Below are 19,935 nucleotides of genomic sequence, written 5' to 3'. Positions count from 1 at the left end.
AAACATACTGACATTGGAAGCCTTCTTTTAAACAACAGTATATTAAACACAAATAAATGTCCATTTTATTTACATGGAGCTCCCAGCTATGTATGGCAATATAAAGAGGGGATACCCTATTCCAAACAGGTCCAATATGAAATCTGAGATAACTGTGTTTAATCCAAGACAATCAATCTTCTCCACTCTATATAACTGCCAGACCTGAGCGCTCCACATCTCACCTCAGCCCAGAATTTGATTTACACTGTAAATATCCTGTAATAGCCATGTTTTAATCAACCTTGGTGTGTTTAACTTGGGAAAAAATGAGTATTATTAGGACACAAGTCGCAGAAAAATATTTGCTCAAAATATCTGTTTCCCTTTTTTCTCCCCTAAATAAAAACAGTTCTACTGAGCATTGTTCTATTGCTTATTTTTACATGTATTCCTTAATATATTTGTTTTTCTGTATTATATTGCAGTGCATTTTGTAGTGTATTGTAGACTTTTACCATCACTAAGTCCATATGAACAGACTGAGTCAAACAAAGCCAGGAGAATATAAAGCAAGAGACAGAGAGAAATTGTGAGTATCTGGTTGGAGTTAGATATGCGGAACTGTGGATCATCTGCCTTGTCACACTCCTGGTATCAAACAGCCTGAGGTGCCCATGCTAAATAAGCACAACAAATTCAGCACAGGAGGGTGTGTGTGTGTGTGTGTGTGTGTGTGTGTGTGTGTGTGTGTGTGTGTGTGTGTGTGTGTGTGTGTGTGTGTATGAACTGGAATGGGGAACATCAGGCAGTTTTGACACGTAGCAGCACTTTGCCAGTAAAACGAATCACCTCATCATGTCTGGAGTGCAAGAGGTTAAATTGATCTGCAGGAGTTTAGTCGAGATGGAAAAGATCCAGAAGAGTGTGGTGAATGACAATTCATTGCTGACAGTGGCTGTAATGAGTTAACGAGGAATAAATGCAACCTGTTGAATGACCCCAGTAGTGAAATAAAAAGATGTTTACAACATGGGTCTCAGATGTCCATATCTCATTATTAACTTAAATTCAAAGCCTCATCTACTCCAAAAATCCCGACATCTGCTGTGTGTTCATAGTTAGAGCACATTGAACAACCAAAAACCACCAAGAAACGTCTCATTCGTGGGTGTTTTGCGGCTTTTTGCATCATGCCAAATGCTACCAGCCATGTGTGCCTGTGTGTGTGCGTGAATGAAAATAGTGTGTTCATTTGTGCGCATGTGAGTTTAGTGCATTTCATTTGATTTCTGAAGTCCAGCATTCTTCCAGCCCTGTCTCCAAAAACTAAAGTGGAGGTGCATGCTAAAATGTTATAAGTGTCCATCAAAAACTTTTCCAGCTGTTTGTAGGACCCTGACAGTTTCTGGCTCTGCTTTTTGACTTTATCTCCAGTACCTGCGCTTTTACAGGGGAGAAAACAGTAGGAAATCTCACTCTAACTTTCCCTTTCACTCATTCCCTAAGTGTTTTTCTCTCATAGCCATGCCTTGCTATTTAACTCTGACAGTGTTTCAGTAAGGAATACAAGAGGCGTGAAGGCCTTAAAGCTCAGCTGAGAGCATTAAGGCCTGCAAACCCTGCATCTGTTAAGGAACTGGCCGTACATCAGAAGCAGCAAACATCTGTTAGGTAAGTTAAACAGCATTTCCAAAATCTGGCTGAAACTCAGGAAAGCTCAAAAAGGCCTTTTGTTGCTGTCCACCCATTTCCCAACAAACAGATGCAAATAAATGGAACATATTTTCAATGCCCTATAAATCATTCTCTATCTCACCTACCGTATTCCACTGTTCAGTATCAAGATAATCCAGCCTGCAAAAGTCAGCCATTTGTAATACAATTTACTATCAAAGATTTCCAGAAGTGAATAACAATAGAAAACTGTTCAGTTTCATAATGTGAAAACATACTGTAACTCAGTCAGGATATAATCTGGGTCCATTTTAATACTACATAGCATATATGTTTAAGTCAACAACAAGTCCTCCAACTGATATAGGTCGTTTGTTTATGCCATAAAATATGGCTCACACAAGTGTTTCCTAAATTCAAAAGGAATTGGCTGAGGTTTGGGAAATGTAATGGATTCAGCTAAAATGATGACTTGAACCGTGTTCTACATTACACTTACTACTTCCTTAAGGTAATGCAAAGTTTGTCATCATCACAAGAGTAAACATGGTTTTTCAAAAAACCTGTCCCGACTCGTAGTTCCAACTAATTGTGGGAAGCAGGAAGCAAACAGCAGTTTCATCATGGCAACAGGAAAAGCAGTTTTACAAAAACGATCACAACTTGTGGTTGGAAACAGGAAGCAAACAGCGTTCTCCTACAACCAAGGTAAAAGTTAACAGTTAAAAAAAAATTCCCCCAAATCCTGGTTGAAAATGAGCAGTGAACATGCACCCAGCATTATGCAATCTCTGTAGTCATGGAAACAGTAAAGATGGTTTTAAAAAAATGCAGCTGATTCGTGGCTAAAAACAGGTAGCAAATTGCAGTCTCCTGTACCCAGGGCAACAGGAAATGCAATTTTAAAAAAACAATACAAGGATGAACAGTGAATGATGCCTTCTGATTTGGTTAATATGGTCCTACTTCAGTATGTGGTTCTACTGTAAATGTCTGAATAACTTTAATCTAATGGTGTTAACACTGGTGCCATGTGGTACCATAAGTAATGTAATACTTGAGCTTCCTTTTATGCTAATTGTATTTACTAGTGTGGGAGTTGTAAAAGTTGCATTCAAATAGCATGTATCCATCAAATCACATGCAAAAGGATCAACCTGTAACCTGCATTGTCTTTTGCGTGTGTTCATTTTTGACGTTGAATAAATAAATCTAAATTTCAGAGTACCTCTCAGCATTGGGTAACGTGTTCCATATTCCATATATTTACGACTATGACAGGTTGCTTAACTTCAAAATATTACATTTCATTGAGCTGACGCTTTTATCAAAAGCGACTTACAATAAGTGCATTTCAACCATGAGTTGAATATACAATAGGTCATAATAAGCTGCTTGCGCAAAGGACCTGTGGAATTGTTTTTTGGAGGAGGACAGTCTCTAAATTAACTCCATTCAGGCAGTTACAAAGAAACTTGATAAATTCCCAGTTAACCAAAGGTCCACAGCCCTATAGGACCAAATACTGACTGCAGTGTCTGTAGATGAGAGCATAAACACCCTTGCTTCTAATAAACCCTGGAATTGGTGAAACTTTGTCTCTCTGTTCTTTAAAATGTTTGCCTTGTGGAAGCCTGAATCTGAAGGCTAGCATGTGTAATTCTCTAAAGTTTTACTTTGACTTTGAAGAAATGGTCAAATTCCCTCCCTCTGCAATCCCTGAAATTTTACATACTTTCAAGCATATCCTGCATTCCCCATAGCCTGATGGAGAAGGCTCAGGGACACACACATTCACACACGTGTGCACACAGCCCTCGGCGCTTCTCTGTGGGTCTTAAGTGTGCATAACATGGCACCCATTATCTTATTAGCAGCAGCAGAGGCCGGGGGACAGGCAAGGGGGAAGGAGCAGAGAAAGGAGTGAAGAAACTGGCATCAAAATAAGAAGGTACAATCCACAGAAGGAGGTGAAGCAGCAGCTCAATTAGGTAAAAGGAGAGATGCAGATATTGATGAGCTAGAGAGAGAGAAAAGAGATGGGGAGGAAAACAAGCTGACATTTAGCAGTTTAGCAGCTTACGTTACATCAGTGCAACTGGAAGATTAATAAGGGATGGATGAGAGATGGACACCAAGATGAAGACAAGGAACAATTATTCCAAAAATAGTCGCGAAATCAGGATATACCCACATAAATCTTCAAATAACTGCATGGATGAAATAATTGGGAAACTTGCTGTGTGCATATCATTATTATTGTGCCGGGCATGAATTTGAAAGCTCGTTAAAGTACTTAGACTCTCATTGAGCTTTAGCTGAGGCCCTGCCAAGCTTGATTTGGCCAGCACATGCAGATCCTAGCTCCAAAGTCAATCTCCTCTTTGAACTGCCCAAATAATGGACTTCTCCAACCGCTTCATTATAACATGCTAATTTCCATTATGATTGATTAAACCAAGCTGCTCTTCTTCTCTATCACAGACCAACCCCAAGAGCTCCATGCATAGTAGGGGCATGACGATGGGCTTACGCAAACCCCATACCCTCTCTGCTCCCAATTACTCCCCCACCCCACCCCCCTACATCGCCTTTTCTGCTTGCCTTTCCTCTCTAACTTCCATTCCTCACTCTCTCTCTCTTTCTCTCTCTCTCTCTCTCTCTCTCTCTCTCTCTCTCTCTCTCTCTCTCTCTCTCTCTCAGTATTCAGCTACCCTGTCCAGGCTCCTTTCACAAGGTCTCTATTGAAGTCAGGGAAAAAGGCTCAGCAGCAGCTGGCCACTCTTTTCTCCAGGGCAGGTATAGAGGGGCTGGGAGCTCTCTGCATGAACGAGCCCCACTCCTCCAGCTCCATTCACTCTGCCTTTGCGTCCGCTATTCACCACGGCTCTACTTTGTCAGGAGCAAGGGAGCACAGGAAAAAAGGAGGGATCAGCCTTTTCTCTCTTTGTACTCCACATAGCTATACAAGCATTCCCAAAGCCTCCGCTAATGAGTTGGCCACAGTGTTGTGTGGAGAGAGAAGCAGGTTTGTGAAAGAGAAAAGGTTTGATTAATATGGGTTCATTCTCCTCACTGATGGAATGCCAGCCTTGTGTTCATTAGCCTACTGGGTGGTTTTTCTTTAGAAGTGCAGTTGTGTTGTGTATGCCTGTTTTAAAATATTTAGAAACAGCTCAGCAATTAATGATTTTATTAAATGCACGAGTGCAAATGCATTGAATGGCTGTATTTTGTGTGGTTCCGAGTGAAAAGCTTTGTGCCCTAGCAGAAAAAAAACACATTTCTCCGAACCGTTCTTCCTTTCCCAGTGGCTGGTAAACACACACCCTTTGTGGCATCCGTTAACACACCATCTAATTGTTATTTCTCTGCAGTTAATGATACACTCAAGATGATGTAATGATGCTGAATGAATTGCTCGTAAACATATACAACGCACACCCAGGGGGAGGCAATTTGGTTCACTAGTAAATGGGTATCCAGTTACCTCAAATAAATTGAATTTTCCACCTCTGGTCTGCGGTGGCATAGAACGTGTTTGAAGACCTAATTGAATTTAGACTGGTGGACCATTCTGATTTAGCCAGCTAATTAAACCACTCAGCGCATGTCTAAGCGCTGGGCCTACGAGTAACCAACCATGAAATGTGACAGGTCAAAGGTGCATCGAGTAATTTAAAATTTCATGGGTTTATATAAAGTCATTTTAAGAGTTCTGTGTAAAACACCTATGTAGAAAATGACCCTTCTCATATATGATTTTAGATTGAAATATGCATGCTGGGGTACAGAGAGGGCACTGAGTTAAAGCATTCTAACAGTGATAATTATATTCTCTACAACAACAAAAGCTGTGTTTAATCCCCCTTATAACCTGCAGAGAGCACAAACTTGAGACAAAGACAGATGAGAGAATGAGATTCCTTATTGGTACAAATGCATTCACACTAAAAACAAAGAAACAAAAAGTGCTGGCAGACAAAAATCCATTTGGGTGCCGCTGCCTTGCAACACAGAAATCACCTTTCAAAGAATGAAACAAGCACATTCCTCTCCTAGGATGGAACAAATACTGTTCCAGGCCATCGCTTCTTTTATGAAATATTCTATTGACAAGGCCTATTAAAACAACCAAAGCCAAACACACACGAGAGTCACCTTTGCCCCTCCCAGCCTGTCAAAGAAGCTGTAAACCAACAAGCCGTGGCTTCAATTTTGTCTTTGCGGGGTGAGGATGTGAGCAATGTAGACACAAGTAAACACCTGTTGAAAGGACATGGAAACTAACCGCCATTTTGTCCCTACTTTCAACAATGCAAACCTTCATCGCAGCTGACACTGTGGCTTGAAGTGTGAGCACAACAGACATGGTGAGCACCTCCAGCTACGCCTCCCTCGTGATAGAACAGGTTAGGGTGGTGGTACAGTTTGTCTCTCATCGCTTGCTGTGAGGCCTTACCTACTGACAGGTACTTGGCACAGCACCGCTTGATTCACTCTCCTCATTAGACAAACACTGATGAAAACTGTAAAAGTTAACACTTTCAATGTAGAAGAAAAACAGCTACGGAGGTGTTTGGACACCTGCAGATTATGTGGTTGTGTTGAACGCTGACAGTCACACCACAGCCGAGCCTTCATTATCGAGACTAACTTTTGATTTATCTCTAGATATCATATATCCTGTTAACTGTAGTTTATTTCTATACTAGGTAAAAAAGAAACCTGTTCCTTCTGCAGTCAGAAGCATTCATATCTTTATTCTGGCAGGGGATGCAAATGCAAATGAATCATTAAATGTGTCAACAAATAGTAGCCAGTAATTTGTTATAATATGTCTCAACACAATGTCATCTCCTTTCCATAATAACTGCCTTTTAAACAGTTGGCTAGGCTAATTGCTGCAAAATCCATATAAAATAGCTAGTGAGAGAAACATACATTATATTGACCAAACACCTTACACACATCTGTCAACATCAGACAGTCTAACTGGTTTTTATTTGGAATATTAACAGCATCTAGTCCAGCTGCTAAAAAAACACCTGCTCAGGTGGAATACTGTTGCTCTAACTTTACCAGTCCAGGATGTTTTCCACATTTGGCCTGAGCCAGTAGAACAGTTTTACACCAAAATCAAAGTTCTAATGTCACTTGCAGACAGCAGCTCTGAGAGCCCAACTACAAGTTCAGAAAAAATAGTCAAATACACAAAACAAAAGCAGGATTTAGACAAAATAATGCTGTGAAAAAAGAAAACCTACATTCAGAAATAGGCAGCAAATACAGAAAACACTGTGCAAGTAGCACAGTAAATATATAAAATCAGAATTAACCCTTTAAGCCCTAGAGGCCCCCAATTGGGGGTCAGGGAGAAGACTTAGCAAAACTATTATTAAAATATGGACATATATACCGATATTTACACATCTGAGCAAATCTCACAAGTGTTCCGTTTATTATTAAAATATTTTTTTTATATAATTTTTTTATTGTGGTTGCAGAGATATACTCTTTTTATTATGGGTATGCAATTTTCAAGCAGGATTAAGAACTCCTGGATAACACAATAAAGCTGACGTAGTCTCGTCACTGCGTCCTCCAATCCCCGTTCCAGCCTTTCTGAAACAGCCATCAGATATCTGCTGTTCAGTCTGCAGTGTTTCTATTTTTGGACGTTGGTTTCTGTATTTGCAGGACCTTCTTCTGTTTGGTTTCATTGTCTCACTTTGCATAATTTTCTCTAAATGCTAAATGTGTTGTCAAATTGGTGGAGATAGTTTTTCAGTTCGTTACTGCTTTTGGTATATTTGGCTGTGATTCGTTAAGTCACAGTGCACTGAGCTTTCAGGGCCACTGCACAGCACTTGAAGGTATAATGTGCAGGTCCACTAGCAAGCAGTGTCACGTTTTGCAAGCTACAATGTAAGAAAAAACAAGTAGAACAAATCAGGGAACAGAATTTCAATTTCACCCAGGGGTCAGTGTACCATGAAACAAACAGGAAAGAATTTGCATTTAACAACATAAATGGATGGGACAATGGCCAAACAGCAACCACACCTGTCACTCCACTACTGAGCAGACCCCACAACTTCTGCTCTGTCGGTCATTATATTATGAGCAATGAGGTGTTATCACTCATTGATCAACCCTAATCCTAATCAAACCTGCAGTAGGCATGACAGAGCCTTTAGTCCTATATTTGTTGAACAGGAGGATTTGTACATCTCGTGCCAATGAAGTCTACCATGCTGCATGCTGTCCTTTTATATTTTCTCTTTCTCTACATCTGTCTTGCTTTTCCCTTCCCCTCCTCACTCATGTCTTCCGCCTTGTAGGCCACGCATCACGCCACTTAGCAGGCCGCCAGCAATCGACAGCAGTGCCCAAACTGTTTCTGCTTCCTATTAGCGAGGCATCTCCACACACTCCTGTAACACCCGAGAACCATCCAGTCCCAGTATGATGATTTGGCCGGGTTTCACGCCTCTCTGTTTTATAGTTGATGAATAGCTGAAGCAGATGGTTTGTTATCTTTGAAGACTCCAGTAAGACGAGCGTGATGAATCGCTCCTGGCCTTCCACATCCACACCGACCCCCTCCCCATCAAGTCACCCCTCCAGCACTGAAAAAATGTAATGAGAACAGTATGAAGTTGACTCATCATGCTCACCTAGTGTAAGAAGCTACTGCATGTATTATGCTCATACCAGCCCCTGGAATCTTTGGACATGCCTGCATTGACACGTTCACTCTATTCCAACTTTACAAACAACAATATGGATGGTGTTAAAAACATACATACAGAAAAAAAAGACAAGTGCTCATCTGGTGCAGTCATTATCCGCTTTACAATACATTCACATGACAGGCTCACGTCCACTTTTCTCATCAGTCACAGCTTCACACAGCAGCACACGGATACGAATGGCCGTGGGGTGAGTATGAAGAGAACCAGTTATAGTAGCACAAGCTGTTAATGCTTTCCTCATGTTAAATACAAAACAAAACTATTTCCTATTACTTTGGTGAGTGACTGTCAAAACATGTGCTATCATTGGGAAGAAATATCACTTTCAAAATAAAATGCAGTGTAATAAAAATCAAGTTGACTAAATTTTGCTCAAAGGAACCAAATCAAAGAAATCTAAAGACAGCATGCTGCAAACGTCAACACAAACCTTTTCTTGTGAGCTTGGTGTACTGGTCAAAACGTTGAACCTGGTATTTTCCTGCTGCATTAGTAAAGTTATTTGTGTGCTAAGTCATCCAGAGCAGGTCATCCACCAAATAAATCACATTAAAAGACGTGTCAACGGTCTTCTCAAAATAGACCCCCAAAGTACCTGGACCACATACCAAAACTGTTGAAGGAACATCAAAATGCAGGGCCCAGCATACTTCGGATAGTTGTGGCGGTGGACCTCCTGTCACTTGTGTTGAAAATGCAGCAGGGAGACAGAGGGCCTGAAATAACAGAATGGAAATAATGAAGTGAAAATTAAATGGCAATGCAGTCTGATTATCAGGTTGAGAATGCTGATTTAATATTTACAAAGCTGAAAGTAATAAAGTACATTTACTTAAGTACTGTACCTTCCTGTTGTCCTCGGGTCTTTCGTGACCCATTTTCAAAACCATTTTGGGTCATGAAAGACCCGAGGACCAGAGTGTTTCCATTTGATACTACTTCAGACTCCACTACAGTTCACACGGAAATATTGCACTCTACCCCATCATATTTATTTGACACCTGAAGTTGCTTTCAAGATGAAGATTTGACACAATGGATAATATAACAAACTTTTAAATTCAACATATTGTTAAAGATTAAACTGGTGGCTTCCAATCTTTTTTCACTTCTGGTGTCTTAAAAAACAGCATTTTGTAGTTGGGGTCACGTTTCATATTTTTCTAAGTTTATAAGTTGTTTATAAACTCCAATAAATAGTGATGTTTCCCTCTAAACTTGTTCAAATGATTCAACATTTCACCAAAAATCAAAAATTGAAGAAAAAGTCAAAAAACTGAATTTGAGTATCACGACTTTGTTTTTTTTTTCTCTCACAGTAATCTTCTCATGACCCCTCAGGTTTATCTGCTGTCCTTGTATATAAAGTAGTTCAAACTAACGCCACCTCCAGCAGCTACAACAGTAACATGCAGTTTACACACTGATGTTAAGGAACTAATGATGTCATGTATAATAAATCAGTTACAGGGACCAAATTTAAACTTTCACTTTAATACTTTAAATACATTTTGCTGCTGATACTCATCCACCTTTAGAATCTTTTTGTGCAACACTTGTATTGGAGGACTTTTACAAGGGCTTGAATACTTCTTTCACCACTGAGTATTTGTGTTACTTTATATCAATTTAGCAAATAATCTTTAATATATGCTGAAAGAAGATATGAGCTCATACCGCATCAGAGATATACTTATTAGATTAACTATGGCTTAATTTACCAGATGTTACCAGAAAGCATATATTAGTTGTTCAAAGTTGCTTAAATAAAAACAACTGCACATCATCCAAACGAGGCTGTACAAGTTAATTAACGTTCTCTCTTTTTTAAACATATTTTTGGAATTGATAGGTAATTACAAATTTTTTTTTTCTATTAAGTTTTAATGTTTTTAGCTGCAACAACCATTAAGAGGATTCTTTTTCGGGACATATTTCATAACACAGTTCCAAACAATTATCAAGTGTCAAAGTAACAGGGTTTCAGCACAAACTATAGAAATTGGGTTCCTCCGTTACTCAGTTTTCCATCACCAGTGAAGTCATGTTTTAACAAGGTCTCATTTCTCAGATATTTTCCTTGCTTCCAGGAGCTGCAGGCCTCACCTGTAAGGCTTCTGTGCTCACTCACAAACTCATGATGCAATGTGAAACCTTCGCCTATTCACTGGAAAGGGAACAAGGAACTGTGCTACTAAACTGCCTGCAGTGCTGCAGGTGCAAATATCTGTGTCCTCGCTACTGTGATTAATAGCAAATGAAATCTGTGACTTCACCCAACATGAAGTGATCACAATAGCTCTGACGAAGTGAATCAATACGATCTGTCGGTGCCAAGAAAAAAAGTGTGATGAGAAAAAAGTCTTCATGGAGGCCAGGAGGCTGACAAGGCCACTGATGAATTGCAGATGTGCAGTTTTGAGACAACGGGCAAAAATGATTGCAACATTTGAGAATAATTTTGTGCTATCATGTGGCCATTACAGGGCACACTCAAATGGTGAAAAGATCACTGTGCATGCACAAACCACAGAGACCCACACATGACTGGTTGTGTTTGCACATACAATTCTACACACCTAGTTAGCACACAGTTGGAGATGCACATTCTCGGGCACACCTGCACAAAACATTTGAAGGTTCCAGGCAGAGATGAAAGAGGCATCCCTTAGTTAGATAAACCTGCATCACCACAGTATAAAAACACCCCATTAAAGGTTCTGCATCCAAAATATTACTTTAGTAAGAGCATTATCATCAAAATGTACTCAAAAGTAGAAGTATTCATTTTGTAGGATGGCCCTCTTACTGTAGCTCTATCTTTGTATTACTTATATATTACTGAAATATTGTTAGTGATGCAATAACATAGGAAGCATTTTGCTCCTAATATTTCAATAAGTCAATTGTAACTACTTTATATGTGTTCCACAGTGTAATTAAACTAAGTACATTTACCAAAGTACTGCACAAAAGTATTTTCACTTTTTTACTGAATAAAGTATTTTTCAGATCTATTTTACAGCTTACTCGTTACATACTGGGCTTATTAATATCAATAAATAGTCAACTATAATGATAAACCTTATTTTGCATACATTACACAACCTATATCTGCATACAGTACATATGGTCAAACACTTATACCACATAATCATGCTTTATTTATTGTAAATTTAACTACCCTGCAGTACACAGAGTAACTAAAATGATCCCCATCTTGAAAAGGTGCAACATTAGTAACGCTTACAAATGAATTAATCAAGAATTACAATCCAGTAATATGACATATATTGTTCTGAAATGGAAAATTAATTAATCAAGAATTACAATCCAGTAATATGACATATATTGTTCTGAAATGGAAAATGAATTAATCAAGAATTACAATCCAGTAATATGACATATATTGTTCTGAAATGGAAAATCCTGCACAAGTACTTCTGGTACTTTAAGAGTTTTATTAATGTAGCCAAAAAATATTAAAAAAAAAAAAAAAAATTGTTTTTTGTTTCAGGCAAAAAGTATTTGCCTGAAATATAGAAATTGAAGTATAAATGATCGTTAACTGGTAACTCTCAAATATATGTTTCTTATAAGTTCTTTAAAAGGAAAAGTACTGTAAATAAATAACATTTCCTGTAATGGTCTTATTGTCCATTACAGATATTCATGCAAACTCAAACAATGCACAATAAATGCACATTGTCAACTGAACTTGTTTATTTACTTACTTACTTACTTTGGATTTGATCTCATTTAACACAGCATTTTGAGCTGCTGAGGAGAATTTAGGCTCAAATCAAGACAAGATATTAAGCAGCAGCAGGCTTTTGACATGCACCACACACAATCTTTAAGATAAAGCATGTGAACTAAGAACCTTCTTCAGAATCTTGAAATCTGTACAGTTTGTGACCAAATTGTGGTAATTGAATGTTATAGATAACCCACGTTTATTAGCTGCAGTTTGCAGTGTATTTTGGGTAAAGGTAAAATCAGTTAATTGAAGTGAACACTTTACTTGCTCATGCATGTATTAATAGTGTTGATGCTTTCTCCTTCACATGCCCTGGGTGAGGATGAGAACACATAACTTACTGTTTATTATTTTCTCTCTGACTCTTTCTTTTACATGTAAATCTCGAACCAACAAACACTTTAAATGGAATTGTTAGGGTATTCAGACCAATTATGCTATTATGGCTTGTTATAATGCGATTACAAGGCTCGATCTGGGTGATTGTGTCTTTAAGAAGCAGTGAGAGTGAGAGGAGGTGGTGCGGTTTCACACCCCGGGGTGGGAAACATGGGCGGGGCTAGCAGCCGCTGACTGACAGCCGCTCAAAGGCTCGGCAACCCCGCGAGGCAGGGAGAACCCGTAACGACCAATGAGGTTGGGTTTGAAGCCGGCCGTCAAATCGCAACAGCCAATCGGAGCAAGCCATGGGAGGACTCTGGAAATGCTGTTGTGTTTCCAACGTGGGACTACGGAGCGATCACCCAGAAAAAAAGGAAAAGTAACTCGGCAAAGGAGAAAACTCATGGTGGTGGTGCACGATCGGAAGGAGGGGGGATTTTAGTTTGCTATTAGTCGGATCGACAAGATTTTGTGACCACAGACTGCACCTGATAAGCTGTTGGTTGAGCTGCTTTGGATGGGACCGAGTGTGTATGTCAAAGTTGGATGTATTCGCCTGCTGCGGTGTAAAGTGCTGCTCAGATTTGGACGATATGCAGCGCTCAGCTTGAGAGACCAACGCTGGACTTTTCGCCACAACTCCTGCGGGTCCTCACTTATTTGTTACAACTTTGTGGTGGACAGTTTATAACAACGTCACAAGTCCTCTAAGCCATTTTTCTACGTTTTAAACAGTTGCGCGGCTGTTTTCTCCGTCCAGCAGCCTCTCGGGCACAGTGTCCTTTAACTTTTTGCTGTTGCATGTTTTCAAACATGTCGCCAAAAGCAGTGGTCCTATCGAGAAAGTAGTTTTTCAAACTTTTTACGGACACATTCTCTAAACTTAAATTTAAGTTCGAGGCAACCATACAAGTTGTTTGTAGAAGAGTTCTGCTGGTTAATCTGTGAATCCCTTTGATTTTTCTCAGCCCGCGTCGGACACCACAGGAGAAAGTTGGAGTGTGTCAGAAATGAATGTTGTCGGGACGGAAAACGGAAAACTACAACACAGTTGTTTGAATTAGCCTCTGTATTACACAAAGACAATTAATGTGCTGCCAAAAGCTTCCAGTTTTTCCGAAGCTCCTCTGATATTCCAGTTTTGTGGGCACCAGGCGAGAGCTCAGCGGCCGCGCTATTAAAACTGGATACAAAATGGCGGCGTTCCTGGGACGATTTGGATATGTGTCTCCTTGTGTTTTTTATTTAATTTTGTCGCTCGAACTGTTGACCAGTTATGGAGTGAGTTTAGAGTTGCCGTGCGCCCAGAACTGTACCTGCAGCGGAGATTCAGTGGACTGCAGCAATATGGAGCTGACGGCGACGCCTCTGGACCTTCCAGTCCGGACTGTTTCCTTGTAAGTAAAGCGCTCAGCAAGCCTATTTATTGACCAGAACCATAACGGGATGTTTGTAGAAAAAAGAAAAAAAAAAAAGAAAAAAGTGCACAACAACATATAACTTTTTCGTGATGGACATAAATTGTCATTAAGCAAGGGCCCCCTTTTGACAGGGTTTTCTCCCCAGGAATCCCGTCACAGACTATTTTTATATTTTTCATTTGAGTTGCATAATTGTCGATCAACTGGGAGTGAGAGCAGCTGTCACAGGCTGTGGTCATGTCCTCTTCATAACTCGAAGTTTGAGTAGCCTCAGTAGTAAAACTAAACTGTTCCCCATTTTGCTTGGGACACCCTGTTACCCCATTAAGGTCCCTGCACCCGACTCTGCACAACTAATGGAAAAACAAATCCAGCAGCACTTTCTGCTCAGGCAGTCCCCAGACAGCAACCTGATTAGGACTGTTTATGCAATTAATGAATGAATTATCTTCCACAACATGGCAACCCTGGCTAAATGAAAGCTCATTGGAGTTTGACATCGGGCCAAATCTGGGATGGTAGGGTTTTGCATATTTAGTAAGGCTTGATATACAGCAGATTAACAGGTGTTTTATAAATGCAGGGATGTAATTACATGCATTAACATTTAAGTACAAATATTCCAATTTTATGTCATTTTTTTGGAGGTGGGGGGTGAGATTTGAATCACCTCCAATAAATGCAGTGATTTGTTTTCTATAACATATTTTTTAATTTTAAATGACTGTCCTTTAGAAGCTAATTACTATCAGCAAAAAATACATAAACAAACAAATATTTGGAGGCTAAGACTTATCATCACCCTTTTCAGTCAGTGGAGTCTGATATCTTCCATACTTATTGACACATGAATACCACACATGTGCACTCTAATGTAGCTATCATTACTAGTTCTAGGATGATCAAACTGTCCCCTCAGGGTGAGTAAACAGAGAGACCCAAACATGTCATAAAAAATAAACCTGATAAGTATTATCTTTCATTTCTCTCTCTGTGTTGCTAAATTTAATACAAATACAAATTTAATTTCTTGTAAATGATTTGGTTCTCCAGGGAAAGACCGACAACAGTTGAGACCCTGTCTGCCAGCTCATTTAGGAAATTAGCCAATTTGGGGCATTTTTATTAAACATCCTCCAACGATTAGGAACTTCAGCTCTTTTTAAGCTGAATGACACAATTTACTTTCAGACAACACAACCCTCATGTTGTTCTCCCAATCAACATTTTGTCTCTTGCTGCAGTATATTGTAACTGCTATGCAGTGCCATTTGCTAATCCTCAGTGACAATTAGTCCATCTTGTTACACATTATTCAGCATCTGTTTGTGTGCGTTGCTGTGAACTAGGGGTTAAAGAGCAAAGGCCCAGCGTCTCCTCTGGCTCCCAGGTTTCTATGTGAGGCAGTTTGTCTTTCCCTGTGAAGTTAGGAATGCAACATTTTAAAAAGTCTTCCAAAAACATGAATAAGGGCGTTTGTACCCGGGTAGCCTTGTTGCCCTGAAGCACCACTTAGCCAAGATCAAGTGCAGATGCTGTTTATCATGCACGGACACAGACACACACAGCTCCCCCTGTCTTCATGGACAATGGACATCTGTTGTGGGACAAATGTCCCATCTGAAACAGCTGCTCTAAACCTTTCGGTTTGTGTAAAGATATGGTCCTGCGTTGAGCCCTGTGTCGCTTCAAGTCTACTTCTGTCTTATCTCATCCAAACCTTATCGGTCAAGATTTAAAGACCCGCAATCTAGTTGTTTTCAAAGGGAATGGCTTTATAGCTTTGAATGATCTCTTAAAACACCTAGGTTGCATATTTCCACACCACTTGAGATAGTCACATTATGTTGGCAGGTAACTCAAAAGGATCCAGCTCTGTTCCTCCTCTGGGGTCTGTAAAGGAGCCAGATAAGTAGATGATTACTGTAAACTCAAAAAGACAACTATGGACAATTTCACTCGCGGCCCATTATGAAGTGCCTTATGCCAAGTCTGTCCACATGAGTGGATGAACTTTTTTTGTGTTGTGGGTTGAAAGTTATTTTAGTTTTTCATTGCTGCCTGTGTCCAAGAAGTTGAAACAAAAGGGAAACTAGTACTTTTGCAAATGATAAGTTGTTCGAGCGAGGGTTCTGCTTGCAGTGCAACAATAATAATGTTAGCCTTTCGATAGACTTGAGAGATTGAGAGTGTCAGTGTGCACAGTCCTTGGTTTAAAAAAAAGTGTGTTTGTCCATGTCCACCTGCAGGCACTCGAGCCAAGTGAAATCAGTGTGGAATCAATTGTCTCTGTTATGTTTACCCCAGGCGGAGAGCAGCAGCAGCAGCAGCAGTATGAATAGTGGTAGCAAGGACAGTATTGGAGGGTGTCAGAAAATACAAGACACCTAGTCCAGCTCTCCTCCCTCTTTCTTCTACATAATGCAGATGTTTTGCTTGTAGGAAAATCACAGAAACACCTGTTGGATTTAACTGTGCAATAAATGACCAAAGCATGTGTGACTGTAGTTGCTCATCAACAAGAAGCCCGTCAGTTAGTCATACATGTGTGTGCTTTGTAAAGTTTACTGTAAAAGTGCTCTGCGTTTTCTCTCTATAACATTGAGATAGTTCAAGCAGAGAGGATAAAGCCAGCAAAAAGTAAATGAAGATTTCCCACCCTTTTGTGTGGGTGAAGAGCGATTGCACTGTCATGTAGCTGTTGTAATTATCTTCGTACAGGCTCTTAAATTGGGATTACAGTAATGAACCTCAGGACTTGCAGTTATACAGCGTCTCAAAGAAGGAAATAGTTCTTACAGAGAGTTATCATACCTTCACCAGCATGTATGAGAGGTGCAGAGCAAATGGTATCAACAGCATTTAACCCTCACCCTATTGCTATGACAGGGGGAGAAGCTGTTTTACCGAGAAGTTCTTGCAATTTAACCCTGATCTAACCTCTTGCTTAAAACTGGTGGCTTTCTCTGATTTAGCAATGTATTGAGCGAGACACATGAGCGGGAACTCAGTCACACAACACACAGTAAGTGAAAATGGTCCATTGGTTCTGTGTTGCCTAAATAATGTCATAAACAAAAAAAGACCTTTAGCACTATAACCTTTATGTTTTTTTCTTTGCCTCATGATGTAATATTGATCAGTCTGTAACTCCTTTGAAGGTGTTCAATACTTAGTTTTACAACCAAGAAAAACTACAAGCTATTATAATTTATGTCCTTAAGGGAGTATAAGACCTTCATTATACCCTCTTATCTCCTGTTCTGAGGTTGCACTCTTTTCAGTCACCTTCAGTGCAGTTCTGTTGGAATAATTGTGCAAAAGCTGATGCGTATTTGTGCAGGGAACATAGGTGGCCAGAGGGCTGATGTTGGCTTGCAGTTCATCCATCAGTAGCAATCCTCTCACAAATAAGACCACAGCTCTTGGTTGAGAAAAAAAAAAAAGCACTAATGCTTTCCAGTTGTCAAAATATTCTCCCTTCAGGACCCCCATTTTAATGGTCCTCTGTGACAAAGTGGCCTTGATGAGGATTCATAGAAACAAACACGTTAGCACATCCTGGCAGAGCAGGCTGAGTTTTAGGGAAGATGTGTGATTGACTCGGTTTAAAAAAAGAAAGATTTTTTTTTTTTTAATTCAGTGCAATATTACGTTATTGTATACTATTATGTATTCAGAACATTTCTCAACTTACATTGCGTTCTTAATTACATATCCCAACCCTACACAGGTTTTTGGAGTGAATACTTAAAATGTTAAAATGACGCCAAGCTCTTTTAAAGCCTCTGTGGTTATGCATTTTCCTGTCGGACATATCTTTTGCTGTTTTACATCAGTGCTCCTTACATTTAGCAAACTGACCACCAGTCTCAGATATTTTGTCTATTGTTTCTGATTGATGAATAGCCTAACAACATTCAAAGCAAGTTTGCTCTCATACAGTCACATTTTCCTTCTCAGGAGTGGTGTCTTATCTTATTTGTAGCAACAGTAATGTGTATAAAAAGCATTTTTGCCTGCAGTGCCACTAGCGTAATGGGATTTTGCAAGTAAATAAAAGCATGAGCATTACTAATTTTGGCCATGATTGCTGTGGTTGCATAGAGATAAAGCAGATGCAGGGAGTCTGTTTGCCAGCACCTCTCCATCTTTTCTCGTATAACATTGTAAAATACTTTTGGCTTTTATAGAAAGCTACGTTTGTCCTGGGCTTTGTCTTTTTATTTAGGGTCAGAGCACCGATGGTGCGAAAGCCCTATTGTTTTTGTATTTAATTTTTGTTTTGTTTTTGCTACAGAAAGCTACAGCTTGTTTATAGTGATTGGCTGTATTCCCATATGCATCACCAGCACTGTGGTAAAAAGCAAGAAGAGCCCTGGTCTTGAACGATCCCTTTTGTAATCCAGCATTTCCCCGAGTGGTTTCCCAAGTTTGCAAATGTGCTGGCCAAACTGCAGCAGACGTTCTGCTGCGACTCAACCCCAAGCCGTAGCCTTGAACCTCACAGTTAAAGCCTTATTGGTAAACACCATCCCCAACAGTTGGTTTTGGCTTCTACCCTCAGGAAATGGGTTTGTGTTGGTGGTTTCCTGACAGGGACTGGGAGCTCAGCCTTGTGAACTGGTCAGCAGGGGGTGTGGCTGCAAAATCACCTGGCCTGAGTGAATATGAGGGGATGTGGGGGGCATTTTCCACCTACTGCATGGACATGTTTTGTTAATGTCACGCTCTGCTGCTGCTGCTGCTGCTGCTGCTGCTGCGTTCCGGCTGGTTCCACTCGTTGGTGAAAGTCCTGTCAGTGGTCAGAAACCTCAACCGCCATCACACATGTTACACACAGAAGAAAGCTGGGTGAAATTAAACATCTCAAAATGCTTGAATGTCACATATTGTCAGACACACACACACACACACACACACTTTATTTTTAGGTAGAGTTTACCTTTATCAAAACTATTCATATGCCTGCAAAGTCATTTTGCACACTAGGACTATGCTTACCCTTCAGTTCAGTGTTTCTGTCACGAGCCATTGGTACTGTTGGTAAGTTTGAACTTGATATAAGGACTGACTGATAAACACTACACTGCAGGAATGTTTCATCTCCTGGTTAAACACATGAACATTTCAGCATTGGGGCAGAGATGCAGCAGCAGCAGCAGCACTCAGCAGGGCTGAGCCGCTTGTGGTTTTTCGGGCATTTCTCACTACGCAGCCTTGTAATCTTGTGGTATTGGAAGTGATGAAATCAAGTTGGTTTATTGTCATAGTTTTTTTTTTAGCCCTGTGACTCGCATGTCCACTGACAGATATTGTAAAGTCCCAGTTGAGCTTTTGGACGGGTTTAGGATGATCTTATCATTGGCACTGATTTTAATCAGCTGCTCCCTTATCAGATTTTAGAATTTGAGGTTAGTAAAAGTATTGAAAGTTCCTTCTCACATGGAAATTTAAAGTGGCAATCAATTGTTTTGTTTTATTGTGAATGATCTTTTTTTTAAACTGGGTGGGATCCTTCATCCAACACATTAGCTGTGATTAAATTAGGAAGAAAAAGGTAAGGTTGAGCCCCTACTCTAATAACAACAGATAAAGTCTGACATTAACATGAAGATATGGAGTGAGCTCATAGCCTCACACTGGCTTTAATGACAATCAAACAGCTGCTGCCACAAGTCATCCTCCAGGAATTCAGTCAGCAGAATAGATGGCCCTTTTGTGAAGACACTTTAGGGCGCCAAGCTCCCCCCCCCACCCCCCATTCCTTCTCCCCCTAAGCCAGTGTCTACAAAGTGGGCTTGATCAATGAATCATCTGTGAATTCTCTACATCTGGTAGGAGTTTGGAAATTTGGAGAAGATGTTGGACAAAAGAAAAAAAGCACGACTTGGACAGGGAGTAAGAGGTACTGCGCAAGTGAAGCAGCGTCCAGAAAACAGAACCAGAAAACAGAAAC

At 40.1% G+C, this 19,935-nt stretch overlaps 1 protein-coding gene across 1 annotated transcript in view; it reads left to right on the top strand.

The window, feature by feature from the left end:
• Positions 1 to 12,878: 12,878 nt before the first annotated feature.
• The window catches only part of lrig1 (leucine-rich repeats and immunoglobulin-like domains 1), a 35,003-nt gene continuing 27,946 nt past the window's right edge, over positions 12,879 to 19,935 (top strand). Inside the window, exon 1 of the mRNA XM_069147556.1 lies at positions 12,879 to 13,952. Coding sequence (XP_069003657.1) covers positions 13,750 to 13,952 — 203 coding nt within the window. The 5' untranslated portion in view covers positions 12,879 to 13,749. The remainder of the gene's footprint in view (positions 13,953 to 19,935) is intronic.

Source organism: Embiotoca jacksoni, unplaced genomic scaffold, assembly GCF_022577435.1.
Source record: "Embiotoca jacksoni isolate LCO1_2020_lvr unplaced genomic scaffold, fEmbJac1.0.p SCAF_1, whole genome shotgun sequence".
Taxonomy (NCBI): Eukaryota; Metazoa; Chordata; class Actinopteri; family Embiotocidae; genus Embiotoca; species Embiotoca jacksoni.
The sequence above is the reverse complement of the archived record's forward strand: the minus strand, read 5'-3'. Positions and strand labels throughout refer to the sequence as shown.